The 15,719-nt window shown below is 35.9% G+C and overlaps 1 protein-coding gene across 1 annotated transcript in view; it reads right to left on the reverse strand.

The window, feature by feature from the left end:
- SPAG17 (sperm associated antigen 17) overlaps positions 1–15,719 on the reverse strand; it is a 301,342-nt gene that overhangs the window by 154,218 nt on the left and 131,405 nt on the right. The window contains exons 16-17 of the mRNA XM_066268112.1: positions 7,362–7,423; positions 6,680–6,793 (exon numbers count right to left, since the gene is read on the reverse strand). Of these exons, the coding sequence (XP_066124209.1) occupies positions 6,680–6,793; positions 7,362–7,423 (176 nt within the window). The remainder of the gene's footprint in view (positions 1–6,679; positions 6,794–7,361; positions 7,424–15,719) is intronic.

Consider the following 15,719-nt stretch of genomic DNA (forward strand, 5'->3'; position numbering starts at 1 on the left):
GTGTATTACGTTAACCGTTTTGCGTATGTTGAACCATCCTTGAGATTCTGGGATGAATCCCACTTGATCATGAAGTATTATTTTTTTAATATGTTGTTGTATTCGGTTTGCCAGTATTTTGTTTAGTATTTTAGCATCTGTATTCATTAGAGATATTGGTCTGTAGTTTTCTTTCTTTGTGCCATCCTTGCCAGGTTTTGGTATGAGTGTTATGTTGGCCTCATAAAATGTGTTTGGAAGTATTGCTTCTTCTTCAATTTTTTGGAAGACTTTGAGTAGAATAGAAACCAAGTCTTCTTTGAATGTTTGATAGAATTCACTAGTATAACCGTCTGGGCCTGGACTTTTATTTTTGGGGAGGTTTTTAATAGTTTTTTCTATTTCCTCCCTGCTGATTGGTCTGTTTAGGCTTTCTGCTTCTTCATGACTCAGTCTAGGAAGGTTGTATTGTTCTAGGAATTTATCCATTTCTTCTAGATTGTTGTATTTGGTGGCATATAATTTTTCATAGTATTCTACAATAATTCTTTGTATATCTATGATGTCTGTGGTGATCTCTCCTCTTTCATTTTGGATTTTATTTATTTGAGTCCTGTGCCTTTTTTCCTTGGTGAGTCTTGCCAAGGGTTTGTCAATTTTGTTGATCTTTTCAAAGAACCAGCTCCTTGTTTTATTGATTTTTTCTATAGCTTTTCTGTTCTCTATTTCATTTATTTCTGCTCTGATTTTTATTATCTCCTTTCTTCGGCTGGTTTTGGGTTGTCTTTGTTCTTCTTTTTCTAGTTCCTTAAGGTGTGAAGTTAAGTGGTTTACTTCGGCTCTCTCTTGTTTGTTCAAATAGGCCTGAAGTGATAGGAACTTTCCTCTTATTACTGCTTTTCCTGCATCCCAGAGATTCTGATATGTCGTATATTCATTTTCATTTGTCTGTATATATCTTTTGATCTCTGCACTTATTTCTTCTTTGACCCATTCATTTTTTAGAAGTATGTTGTTTAGTTTCCACATTTTTGTGGGTTTTCCCCCCTCTTTTTTGCAGTTGAATTCTAGTTTTAAGGCTTTATGATCAGAAAATATGCTTGGTACAATTTCAATTTTTCTAAATTTGCTGATATTGTCTTTGTGGCCCAACATATGGTCAATTCTTGAGAATGTTTCATGTACACTAGAGAAAAATGTATACTCTGTCGCTTTGGGATGAAGTGTCCTGTAGATGTCTATCATATCCAGGTGTTGTAGTATTTCGTTTAAGGCCACTATATCTTTATTGATTCTCTGTTTGGATGACCGATCTAGAGCTGTTAGCGGTGTATTGAGGTCTCCAAGTATGATTGTATTTTTGTTAGTTTTTGTTTTAAGGTCAATAAGTAGCTGTCTTATATATTTTGGTGCTCCTTGGTTTGGTGCATATATATTAAGGATTGTTATGTCTTCTTGATTCAACTTCCCCTTAATCATTATGAAATGACCATTTTTGTCTCTGAGTACTTTTTCTGTCTTGTAGTCAGCATTATTAGATATAAGTATTACTACACCTGCTTTTTTTTGGGTGTTGTTTGCTTGGAGTATTGTTTTCCAGCCTTTCACTTTGAATTTGTTTTTATCCTTGTTGCTTAGATGTGTTTCTTGTAGGCAGCATATAGTTGGATTTTCTTTTTTAATCCATTCTGCTACTCTGTGTCTTTTTTTTTTTTTTTTGCATTTTTCTGAAGCTGGAAACAGGGAGAGACAGTCAGACAGACTCCCGCATGCGCCCGACCGGGATCCACCCGGCACGCCCACCAGGGGGCGATGCTCTGCCCACCAGGGGGCGATGCTCTGCCCATCCTGGGCGTCGCCATGTTGCGACCCTCCTGGGTGTAGCCATGTTGCGACCAGAGCCACTCTAGTGCCTGGGGCAGAGGCCACAGAGCCATCCCCAGTGCCCGGGCCATCTTTGCTCCAATGGAGCCTTGGCTGCGGGAGGGGAAGAGAGAGACAGAGAGGAAGGCACGGCGGAGGGGTGGAGAAGCAAATGGGTGCTTCTCCTATGTGCCCTGGCTGGGAATCAAACCCGGGTCCTCCGCATGCTAGGCCGACGCTCTACCGCTGAGCCAACCAGCCAGGGCTTCTGTGTCTTTTTATTGGTAAGTTTAATCCATTTACATTTAGTGTAATTATTGACACTTGTGGGTTCCCTACTGCCATTTTATAAATTGCTTTCTGTTAGTTTTGTATCTAGTTCGATTCTTCTCTTTTGTTTTTCTATCATTTGTTTTTGTTTTTTTGTGTTCCATACTTCTTTCCTCTGTTGCTACCTTTTTTAAGTCAAGTGTTTTTGTGGTGGTTTTTTCAAGGGTGGTTACCATTAAGTAATGAAAAGGGTACCTACCATATTCATTGTAGTACCCTATCTTATAAGTATTTCTGCACTTCATCGTCCTTTGCTACTGTTAATCTCCATCCTCTCCCCCCTTTTTTTCCTTTGTTGTCACAGTTTAAGTTTGATTTTATTGTGTTCTTGGTGGAGCTGTTACTTGTGGTGTTGTTTTCTTTTGTTCTTTGAATCTGGTTGGAAACCCCCCTTTAGTATTTCCTGGAGTGGGGGCTTTCTGTTGATAAATTCTCTCATCTTTTCTGTATTTGTGAATGTTTTTATATCTCCTTCATACTTGAAGGATAGCTTTGATGGGTATAGTATTCTTGGCTGAAAGTTCCTCTCTTTCAGGGCTTTAAATATTGGGGTCCACTCTCTTCTAGCTTGTAGAGTTTCTGCTGAGAAATCTGATGATAATCTAATAGGCCTTCCTTTATATGTTGTACTCTTCTTTTCCCTGGCTGCCTTGAGAATTTTTTCTTTGTCATTGGTTTGTGTCATCTTTATTATGATGTGCCTTGGAGTGGGTTTGTTGGGGTTAAGAAAACTCGGTGTTTTGTTTACTTCTTGAATTTGAGGCTTTAGTTCTTTCCACAGGCTTGGGAAGTTCTTGTCTATTATTTGTTTGAGTATATTCTCCATTCCATTTTCTTTCTCTTCTCCCTCTGATATACCTATTATTCTTATGTTATTCTTTCTGATGGAGTCAGACAATTCCTGTAGGGCTTTCTCATTTTTTATTATTTTTGAGTCTCTTTCTTCTTCTCTCTGTTGTGCCTCAAGTTGTTTGTCTTCTATTTCACTAATCCTATCTTCAATCTGGGCTGTTCTGTTAGCTAAGCTTGTTACCTCGTTTTTCAGCTCGTGAATTGAGTTTTTCATTTCTGTTTGATTTGTTTTTATAGTTTCAATTTCCTTGGTAATATATTCTTTGTGTTCATTGAGTTGTTTTCTGATCTCCCTATATTGCCTTTCTGTGTTTTCTTGTATATCTCTGAGTATTTTTAAGATTTCTATTTTAAATTCTCTGTCATTTAGCTCCAAGGCTTCCAATATGTTAAGTCTTTTCTCCATAGATTTTTCCACATCTATTTGTGTTACCTCTCTTTCTTTTGTATCCATAATATTCGATTTCCTCTTTCTTATTGGCATCTGAGGGTGGTCTTGTTGATAGCACGCAGGCGCACTCCCTCCACGGCTTGAATGAACGTCCCTGCGGTAGCTTCCTCCACACCCTTGTCTCTCAGATTCAAGTGATAATAGTCCTTTCACTTTCAGTTTGTGTGGAACTCCAGAATGCTCCGAGGATAAATTTTTCTGTTTCTGGTTGATAAATTTGTTGTGATTTTGGGGAGATCTGTTGGACGCGCTGCTCACGGTGCCATTTCCGTGACGTCACTCTAATTTATCATTTTTCAATAGAAATATAAGATAAGTCACAAATGTGAGCCATAAATGTGAGCCACATGTAATTTTTAAATTTTATTGTAGACACATTTTAAAATGTTATCATTTCAATATATGATCAATATAAAAATTGTTAATGAGATATATTATTTTTGTCTTTGAAACCTGGTATGCATAGCATTTATATAGTTATGAATATATATATTTCATATACAGCATACTTATAGCACATCTCATTTTGAAGTAGCTACATTTTGAGTATCAGAAGCTACATGTGACTGACTAGTGGCTACCACATTGGACAATGCAGATTTAGAGACTGAACAATAAGAAGACTGCCTTTCCCTCGATACTCAGCTTCCAAAATGCTGAAAAGCAAGTTAGATTTTACCCCTGGAGATTCTAAGTGGCTTAAGAGAACAAATCTAACACTTCAACACTGATGAGTCTCTCCAGGAAACCATCAACCAAATCACCAATAATGAAGTCCAATTATTGACATCTCCTCACCCCTGACCTCATGCAGCACTTTCTATCATATTTTAGTGTCTTGTTATTAATATGAACAAAGAGGCAGATATTATTAGATACTGCTCTCTAATATGAAAAATGGAGACAAAAAGTAAGAGAAAAAAAGAACTCAAAAGAAAAAGAAGACATGGGAGAAAACATTAAAACTTCAAAAGACTTTAATATCCTCACAGAGATAAGAGAAGCAAGATATGGTTTTAAGGAATGTGAACAGGATGTTATGAAAAGGTAATATAAAATTATCAATCAAACTTTAGAAAATTAAAATGATGATATCAGAACCAGAAGACTCAGTAGAAGAACCAGATGAAAGCTGACATGTAGCCTCTGAACAAAAAGACAGTGTTGGAAGCTAGGAGGAAAAAGATAATGAAACCAAAGTTCAATCCAGGAAGTCCAACACCAGAATCACAGTAGCTACAGGGAGAAATAATAGAAAAGATGAAAAGACTGTCAAAGAAATTATTATAGAACACTTTCCAGAATATAAGGACAATAGTTTCAAGATTGTACTGGACTCACCAGTACACAACTTGGAAATAGAACCATACCAGGAAACATCAATAGGAAATCTAGACCATTGGAATAGAGAGGTGATCTTAAAACATCTCAAAGGAAGGAAAACAAAGACTCAAACAACTGATCAGGAATCAGAACTTCATTGGTTTTCTCAAGGAGAATCCAGGAAGCTAGAAGACCTTTCAGAAATGCCTTCCATGTTTTGAGGGAAAATACTTTTTAACTTAGCATTTTACATAAAGCCAAACTGTCAGTCAAATGTAAACGTAGAATTAAGATGTTTTCAAATAGCCAATGCCTCAATAATTTACCTGCTATATATGTTAATTCAAGAAGAAAATGGAAGGGGTGGTCCTATACAAAAAACGAGTAAGCCAAGAGAGAAGACTTGGGATTCAGGAAACAGAGCATCTAACTGGGAGGAGAGGCAGAGGACGTGGCCCGGAGAATGTGGTACAAGAGGTGCCCAGCACCACAGTTGTGCAGCAGGCCCAGAGGGCAGGCAGGAGTCCAGAGCATGTGGCAGAGATATTGCTTCGACAGTAAAATTAATAGAGTACTTGTTAGGTTTGGATGTATTAAAAGGAGGTTTACTTTTTGGTAGAGAGTTTGGGGATGAGTAAGGGTAAATGCATAATAAACTAAACAAACAAAAAAACAGAAAAATAAGCTCCAGGAAAAATAAAAATCGTGTCAGAAGAGAAAATGTGATTATACATACAACACAGTTCAGCTGTGAATAACAATTATTCAGTTGAAATAAATGTTGAGTATAGATCCAACCAAAAACTATGATATAGTTTGATATAGTTACCGGCATCAGAGAATGACCAGGCAAAGTGCTAGTGGGGGGTTGGGTATATGGTGAGTGGGCATGTGCAGTGTTGTGTGTTGGATGGGGGGGGCAGAGCTGTTTTCTCAAGAAGGAGTCAATTGATGATAATGTCCCAAACGAAAACAAAAACTAAACAAAATGTACTTGCTATTCAGAGATAACCAGTTAAGTTAAAAAAGAAAAAGGTAAATGGCTAGAAGATTTTTATGTCTGGGAATGTAGGTGTGGGGGTGGGAGGGAACTGCTCTTTTTCACAGGACTGTTTATAGAACTTTCTGGCTTTAAAAATATGTGGCTGTAAAACTATGATAAAAGTAAAATTGAAATTAAAATGACAACAAATAAAGAGTACAGGCTTTTATATAAGATGTAAAAGCAACAGAAGGAGTTAGTTTTAGGATCACATGTTAATCTAGTGGTTAAGAGCCCAAGTTCTGGGGCCAGATTTCTGAGTTCATTCTGCTTCTCTCACTTACCTACCAGCCCTGTGACCTTGGACAAGTTACTATACTGGTCAAGGTGCCTCAGTTTTCTACCATTTATATAGCTACTGTTTCATAGAATCATTGAGAGGATTAAATGAGCTAACATACATATAAATCATTGTCTAACATATGGTAGGTGCTTCAATAAATGCTAGCTAGCACAGGTTTCACTAACCTGTTAATTGCACCAGAAAATACTTCGAAATGTAGTGAAAACTGAACAGAACTGATAGGCAATATAGGGAAAAAAATGACGTTGCTTCCCAATAACACCTTACTTTTTTTTTTAAAGACAATATATGCAGCAGTCACGTACATTTCTCTTTTTCTTAAAAGATTTGATTAAAACATCCTTTTGGAAAGTACATTTTAAACTATTTTGGAGATTCCCTGGGCATGCATCGCTCGATCTGGGAATGAACTCATTTTATAGCTGAAGTAAACGAGAATATTGATCCAAACTGGACCTGAGAGTGACTTAGGAGTGAACAGTTCTAAATCACACCATGACACTCCAGACCTCTCCAACTCACAGCCCATTAATACCTGCTGCAGAACTTTTGGTTTAAAATGTTCAGTAAAACTCCAGTCCATTAGACTGCGTTGCTGTGTTTTCTTTATGTCCTCTAACTCTGCTTCCACAGTCACCCTCTTGGTTTTCTAAAAAAAATAATAGGAATACAATTTCAGCTTTAATTTGTGTAAGTCCAAATGGAGCCCTCTTGGACTTCATCAACTAACCAGCATACACTCCACCTAATTGGGGAAATCTGCATATGTATAAATCCATATGGCAACATTTTAGGAGACCTGCTGCCAGAAAAAGTATGCCTTTGACTTTTTTTTTTTATGGGCAACATAATCTAAATATTTTTATTGTTAGGTTATACTCTTCTGAGTCCTGTTAGCAATTATAGGCAGGTTTTCTGAACTCAATTCAAGACAGTATTAGTTCTACACGGCTGTATGGTCAGCAGGTGTTTGTGAGGTTGCCAAGCCACATTGTCTAGAGAGGAGCATGGAGCTTGGAAATTTTGCTTAATCGGGTAGTGAAATTAACTCCTTTCTTTCCAGTTGGAGTTGGTCTGGGGATGTCTGAATAATCTCTTTCCTTCTCTGGCATCTGCATTCCCCTTCTAAGCATTTTTAAAAAATGTTTCTTATGCTGGGTCACAGTTTTCTCTGTTGTCTTGCTTGTCTCTACACAATTAGGAAAATAATTTCTTACCTTTTCAAAAGAATAAGCCTTTGTGACTGCTTCAGCTTTGATCTCATTGTTCGTGGTCTGCTCTGTAAATCAAAGACACCAACATCCAGTTGTATTTGGGCTTTGTTCTTGCCTTTGTCAGTACTGTGCCTTTTCGTTGCCCATATGATCTATGTTTCCATGCTGAAAAAGTAATTCCTGAAAGGCATGTCTCATGCCTCTAAAAGATATTTGTGTCAATAACTCTAAATCAAAGTCTACCCAGAAAAGTTATACTGTATGCTTTAAAAAGAACACAGCTTTCTGTACATTTCTAAACCCTAGCAAATATGCTGACTTCAGACTGCATCACTCACATCTGCATTCCTTTACCTGTACAAGTTACAGATGTTTACTGATTAAATGATATCAACCACTTAGTACACACTGTTTGTCTTGTCGTGCTGACAACTATCACAAAGACTTTTCGAACTTCTGTGGGTCATATCTTGTGAGTAACACACTAGATCAGGGGTAGGGGTGTATGGAAAGAACTATCAAATAAATGCACCTTCTATTAGAAAATGGTTCGATTTCACCATCCTGCTGGGCTCTTTTCCAATTCATTAATCATTTGTTAATGTAAAAATCATTTAATAAGCACCTCTAGAGTTATCGGTAGAATTTAAAGAAAGTTAAATGAATAAATGAATGCGCAGCTGGACTCCATGGAACCATACCATGGGGCAATATGAGTCATGAACACTAGCTTTCTTTGTGGCCACAGAGTATCCTTAGATGAGGACTGGGATTGGGATATGACCCTTGGCAATGGTACAAACAGCCACATGAATGAGTGAAGAAGAAACAGATTTGTGCTGTTGATTTCTGCATCACCATACTTACGTGATTCCTAAACATAACAAACGTTACATAGAAAAAAAGATTTCTGTGCTAAATTAGTTTAACATGGATAAACAAGCATCTTTACTGTAAATATCTCAGAATTTATAATATGCTCTTGTGATTATGAATTTCTAATAGAGAAATGAATAGAGTACAGAATATTCCAAATATGACCAAAGAAATGGAGTAGAGGATGAATCTTGTAAGATATTTGTGGTGCTGCTGAATCACTAAGCCAGCCTGACTTAGAATACTAGAAAATCGACACCTATAAAGTAACATATGAAAGGGTTCACCTCTCTCTCCAAACGCATCTCCGTCCATTCCACTTGCCCATTCCACTCTATGTACTAGCCTACTTGCTGTGTCTTGAGGTTTTGCACTCACTTTTCATGTTTCGCTCTGCAATATTCATCTGTTTCAAACTCTCACTTCATTCATATTGTTGTGCAATGTTACCTCCTCAAAAGACCCTCATACCCTCTTTTATTTATTTATTTTAATTATTTTTTTTATTTTTTAGATTTTATTTATTCATTTTAGATAGAAGAGAGAGGGAGGGAGAAGGAGAGAAGGTGGGGAGGAGCAGGAAACATCAACTCCCATAGGTACTTTGACCAGGCAAGCCCAGGGTTTTGAACTGGCGACCTCAGCATTCCAGATTGATGCTTTATCCACTGCACCACCACAGGTCAGGCTACCTTGTTTTATTTTTAATTGTAGAATTTATCAGTTTTTGATTGCATTTGTTTATGTCTGTCTCTCCATCTTCAATATGAATTCCTAGAGAATGAGAATTTGATCTATTTTCCCTAACTGTATGCTGAACACCCAGCACATGGTAGAAACTCAGAATATATATATTTATGTATATGTGTGTATACATATATGTGTGTGTATGTGCATAATTGAAGGGGGAAATCTACATCATATATTGAAACTGGAAATGTACATAGGGAGTAGAACTGTTGAGGAAATTCTACAACAAAAGCATTTTGGGGTATGCATAAGATTTGTGGTAAAGAGACAATATCTGGGCTTCCAGAGGGAGTAGTTAATTATGTCTAACAAGGAAGGGACAATATTTTTCTTTCTTTTAGGAGCATAGCTACTTACATTTTCACTACTAGTTCTATCTTGCCTTGGGCTGCTGAAGGTGATAGCCATGAATGTTCCATTTTGATTTAGAGTAAAACTATAGTCATTTAGGTTCAGTATTTATTTAAATACATCCACTCCAGAGAAAACTCAGGCCAACTATAACTCTAAATAGATCATGATGTCCCATGTGACCTTGAAGCAATTGATATGAAATCCGTGGAATAAAAATTATTCTATTCTGTGGTCTGCCAGATTTCCGGGAGATTTGATATTCCCTTCTGTGTTTAAGGATCCAGGAGAAAAAGTCTCCAGTTTAGAAAATATGTTCTAAAAATATTGTGCATCACTTAGTTTGTCAAAGGAAGGAACATTCTCAAACTAATCTGAACTCTTTATATAATAGTAGAGCAAAAATCATTTTTTTTCTTTCTGATTTCTTCCTTCAACCACATAATCCTTTGACAGTGTGATTCAGTAGTTTCTGACACATCTGGAAGTGGATGCATTCTCATCTCTTTGAAAAACAGCTTTCCTAATCTGTTTTACTTTAGAGATAACAAGATCCCTCTGCAAAGCAGTTACTTTATTAAAAAAACACACCCAAAAAGCATAAAGGGCACATCTAAACCTATAGCCTCACGGTTATCAACTCTCAGGTTTTTCATAAATATCCAATAGGCTCTGTCAAGTTCAAAAACAGTCTCAATTGGAAATCCAGTGTTTGGTTAAGAAAAGCACAAATATTCAGCCTTCATGTCCAGGAACAGGATTTTATATGTATTGATGCTAACTAAAATGGTTGTGCAGGAAATACACGAACAGTTTCTGCTTTGTTTAAAAAGATTTAAAGTTGCTGCTTTGGATGTGTGATTCGTAGTTGAGAGAAAAACGCAAAATCACAGCAACAAAAAGTTCTCTCATACACAACAGCCACAGTGAGTCACTAAGCTTCAACTGCCCTCCCTATTCCAGTGTTACAGCTCCTTGGCATGGGCAAGTATACAGCAAGTATAATCCCTTATAAGTCATGGGTTCAGCTCTCAAGATAACTAACACAGCCTCCAAGACACACTGATGATTTTCAGGCAGAAGATTTAGAAGTTGCTGTAACTACACCAGGATTATGTGGTTTGACCACCAGGTGGCAAAAGTTGCCTGAGGAAAACCATATACCACTTGCTAGAAAAGGAAAAAAAAAAAAAAAAGCTCAAGAATTGACCATATGTTGGGCCACAAAAACAACATCAGCAAATTCAGAAAAATTGAAGTTGTACCAAGAATATTTCCTGATCATAAAACCTTGAAACTAGAATTCAACTGCAAAAAAGAGGAAAAAAATCCCACAAAAATGTGGAAACTAAACAACATACTTTTAAAAAATGAATGGGTCAAAGAAGAAATAAGTGCAGAGATCAAAAGATATATACAGACTAATGAAAATGACAATACGACATATCAGAATCTATGGGATGCAGCAAAAGCAGTGATAAGAGGGAAGTTCATATCACTTCAGGCATATATGAACAAAGAAGAGAGAGCTCAAGTGAACCACTTAACTTCACACCTTAAGGAACTAGAAAAAGAAGAACAAAGACAACCCAAAACCAGCCGAAGAAAGGAGATAATAAAAATCAGAGCAGAAATAAAGGAATTAGAGAACAGAAAAACTATAGAAAAAATTAATAGAACAAGGAGCTGGTTCTTTGAAAAGATCAACAAAATTGACAAACCCTTGGCAAGACTTACCAAGGAAAAAAGAGAAAGAACTCATATAAACAAAATCCAAAATGAAAGAGGAGAAATCACCACGGACACCGTAGATATACAAAGAATTATTGTAGAATACTGTGAAAAACTTTATGCCACTAAATTCAACAACCTAGAAGAAATGGATAAATTCCTAGAACAATACAACCTTCCTAGACTGAGTCAAGAAGAAGCAGAAAGCCTAAACAGACCTATCAGTAGAGAAGAAATAGAAAAAACTATTAAAAACCTCCCCAAAAATAAAAGTCCAGGCCCTGTCGGCTATACCAGCGAATTTTATCAAACATTCAAAGAAGACTTGGTTCCTATTCTACTCAAAGTCTTCCAAAAAATTGAAGAAGAAGCAATACTTCCAAACACATTTTATGAGGCCAACATAACACTCATACCAAAACCAGGCAAGGATGGCACAAAGAAAGAAAACTACAGACCAATATCTCTAATGAATACAGATGCTAAAATACTAAACAAAATACTAGCAAATCGAATACAACAAAATATTAAAAAAATAATACATCATGATCAAGTGGGATTCATCCCAGAATCTCAAGGATGGTTCAACATACGTAAAACGGTTAACGTAATACACCATATCAACAAAACAAAGAACAAAAACCACATGATCTTATCAACAGATGCAGAAAAGACTTTCGATAAAATACAACACAATTTTATGTTTAAGACTCTCAACAAAATGGGTATAGAAGGAAAATATCTCAACATGATAAAGGCCATATATGATAAACCATCAGCTAACATCATATTAAATGGCACTAAACTGAAGGCTTTCCCCCTTAAATCAGGAACAAGACAAGGTTGTCCACTCTCTCCACTCTTATTTAATGTGGTACTAGAGGTTCTAGCCAGAGCAATCAGACAAGACAAAGAAATAAAAGGCATCCATATCGGAAAAGAAGAAGTAAAGGTATCACTTTTTGCAGATGATATGATCCTATACATCGAAAACCCCAAAGAATCCACAAAAAGACTACTAGAAACAATAAGCCAATACAGTAAGGTCGCAGGATACAAAATTAACATACAGAAGTCAATAGCCTTTCTATATGCCAACAATGAAACAACTGAGAAGGAACTCAAAAGAATAATCCCCTTCACGATTGCAACAAAAAAAATAAAATACTTAGGAATAAACATAACAAAGAATGTAAAGGACTTATATAATGAAAACTATAAACCATTGTTAAGGGAAATCGAAAAAGATATAATGAGATGGAAGAATATACCTTGTTCTTGGCTAGGAAGAATAAATATAATCAAGATGGCTATATTACCCAAAGCAATATACAAATTTAATGCAATTCCCATCAAACTTCCAATGACATTTTTTAAAGAAATAGAGCAAAAAATCATTAGATTTATATGGAAGTATAAAAAACCCCAAATAGCCAAAGCAATCCTAAAGAAAAAGAATGAAGCTGGGGGCATTACAGTACCTGACTTCAAACTATATTATAGGGCCACGACAATCAAAACAGCATGGTATTGGCAGAAAAATAGACACTCAGACCAATGGAACAGAATAGAAAGTCCAGAAATAAAACCACATATATATGGTCAAATAATTTTTGATAAAGGGGCCAACAACACACAATGGAGAAAAGAAAGCCTCTTCAATAAATGGTGCTGGGAAAACTGGAAAGCCACAAGCAAAAGAATGAAACTGGACTACAGTCTCTCCCCCTGTACAAAAATGAACTCAAAATGGATCAAAGATCTAAACATAAGACCTGATACAATTAAGTACATAGAAGAAGACATAGGTACTCAACTCATGGACCTGGGTTTTAAAGAGCATTTTATAAATTTGACTCCACAGGCAAGAGAAGTGAAGACAAAAATTAATGAATGGGACTACATCAGACTAAGAAGTTTTTGCTCAGCAAGAGAAACTGATAACAAAATAAACAGAAAGCCAACTAAATGGGAAATGATTTTTTCAAACAACAGCTCAGATAAGGGCCTAATATCCAAAATATACAAAGAACTCATAAAACTCAACAACAAACAAACAATCCAATAAAAAAATGGGAAGAGGATATGAATAGACACTTCTCCCAGAAAGAAATACAAATGGCCAACAGATATATGAAAAGATGCTCATCTTCTTTAGCTATTAGAGAAATGCAAATCAAAACGGCAATGAGATACCACCTCACACCTGTTCGATTAGCTGTCATTAGCAAGACAGGTAATAGCAAATGTTGGAGAGGCTGTGGAGAAAAAGGAACCCTCATTCACTGTTGGTGGGAATGTAAAGTAGTACAACCATTATGGAAGAAAGTATGGTGGTTCCTCAAAAAACTGAAAATAGAACTACCTTATGACCCAGCAATCCCTCTACTGGGTATATATCCCCAAAACTCAGAAACATTGATACGTAAAGACACATGCAGCCCCATGTTTATTGCAGCATTGTTCACAGTGGCCAGGACATGGAAACAACCAAAAAGCCCATCAATAGATGACTGGATAAAGAAGATGTGGCACATATACACTATGGAATACTACTCAGCCATAAGAAATGATGACATCGGAACATTTACAGCAAAATGGTGGGATCTTGATAACATGATACGAAGCGAAATAAGTAAATCAGAAAAAACCAGGAACTGTATTATTCCATACGTAGGTGGGACATAATAGTGAAACTAAGAGACATTGATAAGAGTGTGGTGGTTACGGGGGGGAAGGGGGAATGGGAGAGGGATAGGGGGTGGGAGGGGCACAAAGAAAACAAGATAGAAGGTGACAGAGGACAATCTGACTTTGGGTGGTGGGTATGCAACATAATTGAACGACAAGATAACCTGGACTTGTTATCTTTGAATATATGTATCCTGATTTATTGATGTCACCCCATTAAAAAAATAAAATTATTTAAAACAAAAGCAAAACAAAACATAAAACAAAGAAGAAATACCTCAGGATTTATATATCTCTTGGCTTATTCCAGCTCCATATTAATTCAAAATGACTTATTTGTCATATGTTTTTATTCCTTTAGTATTCATTAATGCCATAATGTCCCTGGTTAACTTATTTGGCTTAATTTTTTTGTGAGCTAGTCTAGGCTAATAAACAAGGGCGCTTAGGACAGAGAAATAGGGAGTCAACATTGTAGGGAAGAAGCGAAGGAAGATCCAAAATCAGGATACGTATCAGCATGAAGAAATGACTATGAATATGGTAAATCATCACATGCATCACAAGTAATTTCTGGAATTGAGGAAGCCACAAGACACAGTGGAAAGCACTGGTTTGGAATTAGCCCTCTGTTGAATTCTGACTTCTTATGTAGTTGAACAAGTTACTTAACTCTTCTGAGTCTTCATTTCCTGGTCTTTAGAACTGGGACAATAGTGTCTTCCTCATAGGCTTGATATTTACATAAACTATTAGTTAAAGCATTGCAAAGTATCTTAGCATACTGGTTGGACTATAGCAGGGCAATATTCAAGTATATTTTCCCTAATTTTACTCCATCAATTACTTCCTCGTCTAAGTAAATGAAAATAGTAAGTTGACCATTCAGTCAGTACTGACTTGCCATCTGTTCTCTTGTGGCACTGATCACTTACCTTTTTAATGCTTAAAAAATTATGAAATAGCCCTGGCTGAATAGTTCAGTTGGTTAGAGCATGGTTCTGATATGCCAAGGTTGTGTGCTCAATTCCTGGTCAGGGCACATAAATATGCAACCAATGAATGCATAAATAAGTGGAACAATAAGTAAACATTTCAATGTTTCTCTCTCTCTCTGCCTCTCTCTCTAAAACTCAATTTGAAGAATTATAAAAGTGTATAGAACATAAATATTTGATATAATGAATAATAATGAAGAAAAGTCCCAGCACTCTAGACATGTTTCTGTGCAAGCTTTCACAACCACAACCTCCTTGTTAAATTTTCATATTGATCCTGATTTTTTCTGTGGATTATTTTGGTTTTTCTACAAACACAATGTATACAAATAAAATTTTTGTTTCTTCCTTTACAAATCTCACATTTTTATTTCTTTTTCTTGCTTTGCTGAGTTACTAACATCGCCAATGTAACATTAAATACATATGTTTACAGTAGATGGCCTCTTGATCTCAAGGAAAATCTTTCAACTTTTCATCTTGATATATATTTGTTGTAATTTAAAAAATAAATTTTGTAATGTAATTTTCCTTCTACTGTTAGCTTGCTAAGATTTTTTTCACAAATTACTATAGAATTTTAAGTGCTTTTTTGCATCTGTTGAGATGATTATATCATTTTCTCATTAATGTTCTAATTAACAAATTATATTGATAAATTACATCTTTTTACAAAGTATGCTTTTTGCTGTCTACTATTACAAAAACAAATTGTTTCTGATGTTTTATTATCCTTTTTTTTATATTTCTAAACCAATTTGCCTACATTTTATTTAAGATTTTTGCATCCACCTTTATAAATAAGTTTGATTTTTTATTGTTGTTGTTGTATTATCCTTGACAGTTTCATTATGAGGCTGATGTTAGCTTCATAAAAAAAATAAAAGAAGATACCTCTTTTTAGTTCCTGAAATAATTTTTGTTAAGATTAAAATTGTTTTTTAAGTGAGCTCATTTGGATTTG

Source organism: Saccopteryx bilineata, chromosome 3 (assembly GCF_036850765.1).
Source record: "Saccopteryx bilineata isolate mSacBil1 chromosome 3, mSacBil1_pri_phased_curated, whole genome shotgun sequence".
Classification (NCBI taxonomy): Eukaryota; Metazoa; Chordata; class Mammalia; order Chiroptera; family Emballonuridae; genus Saccopteryx; species Saccopteryx bilineata.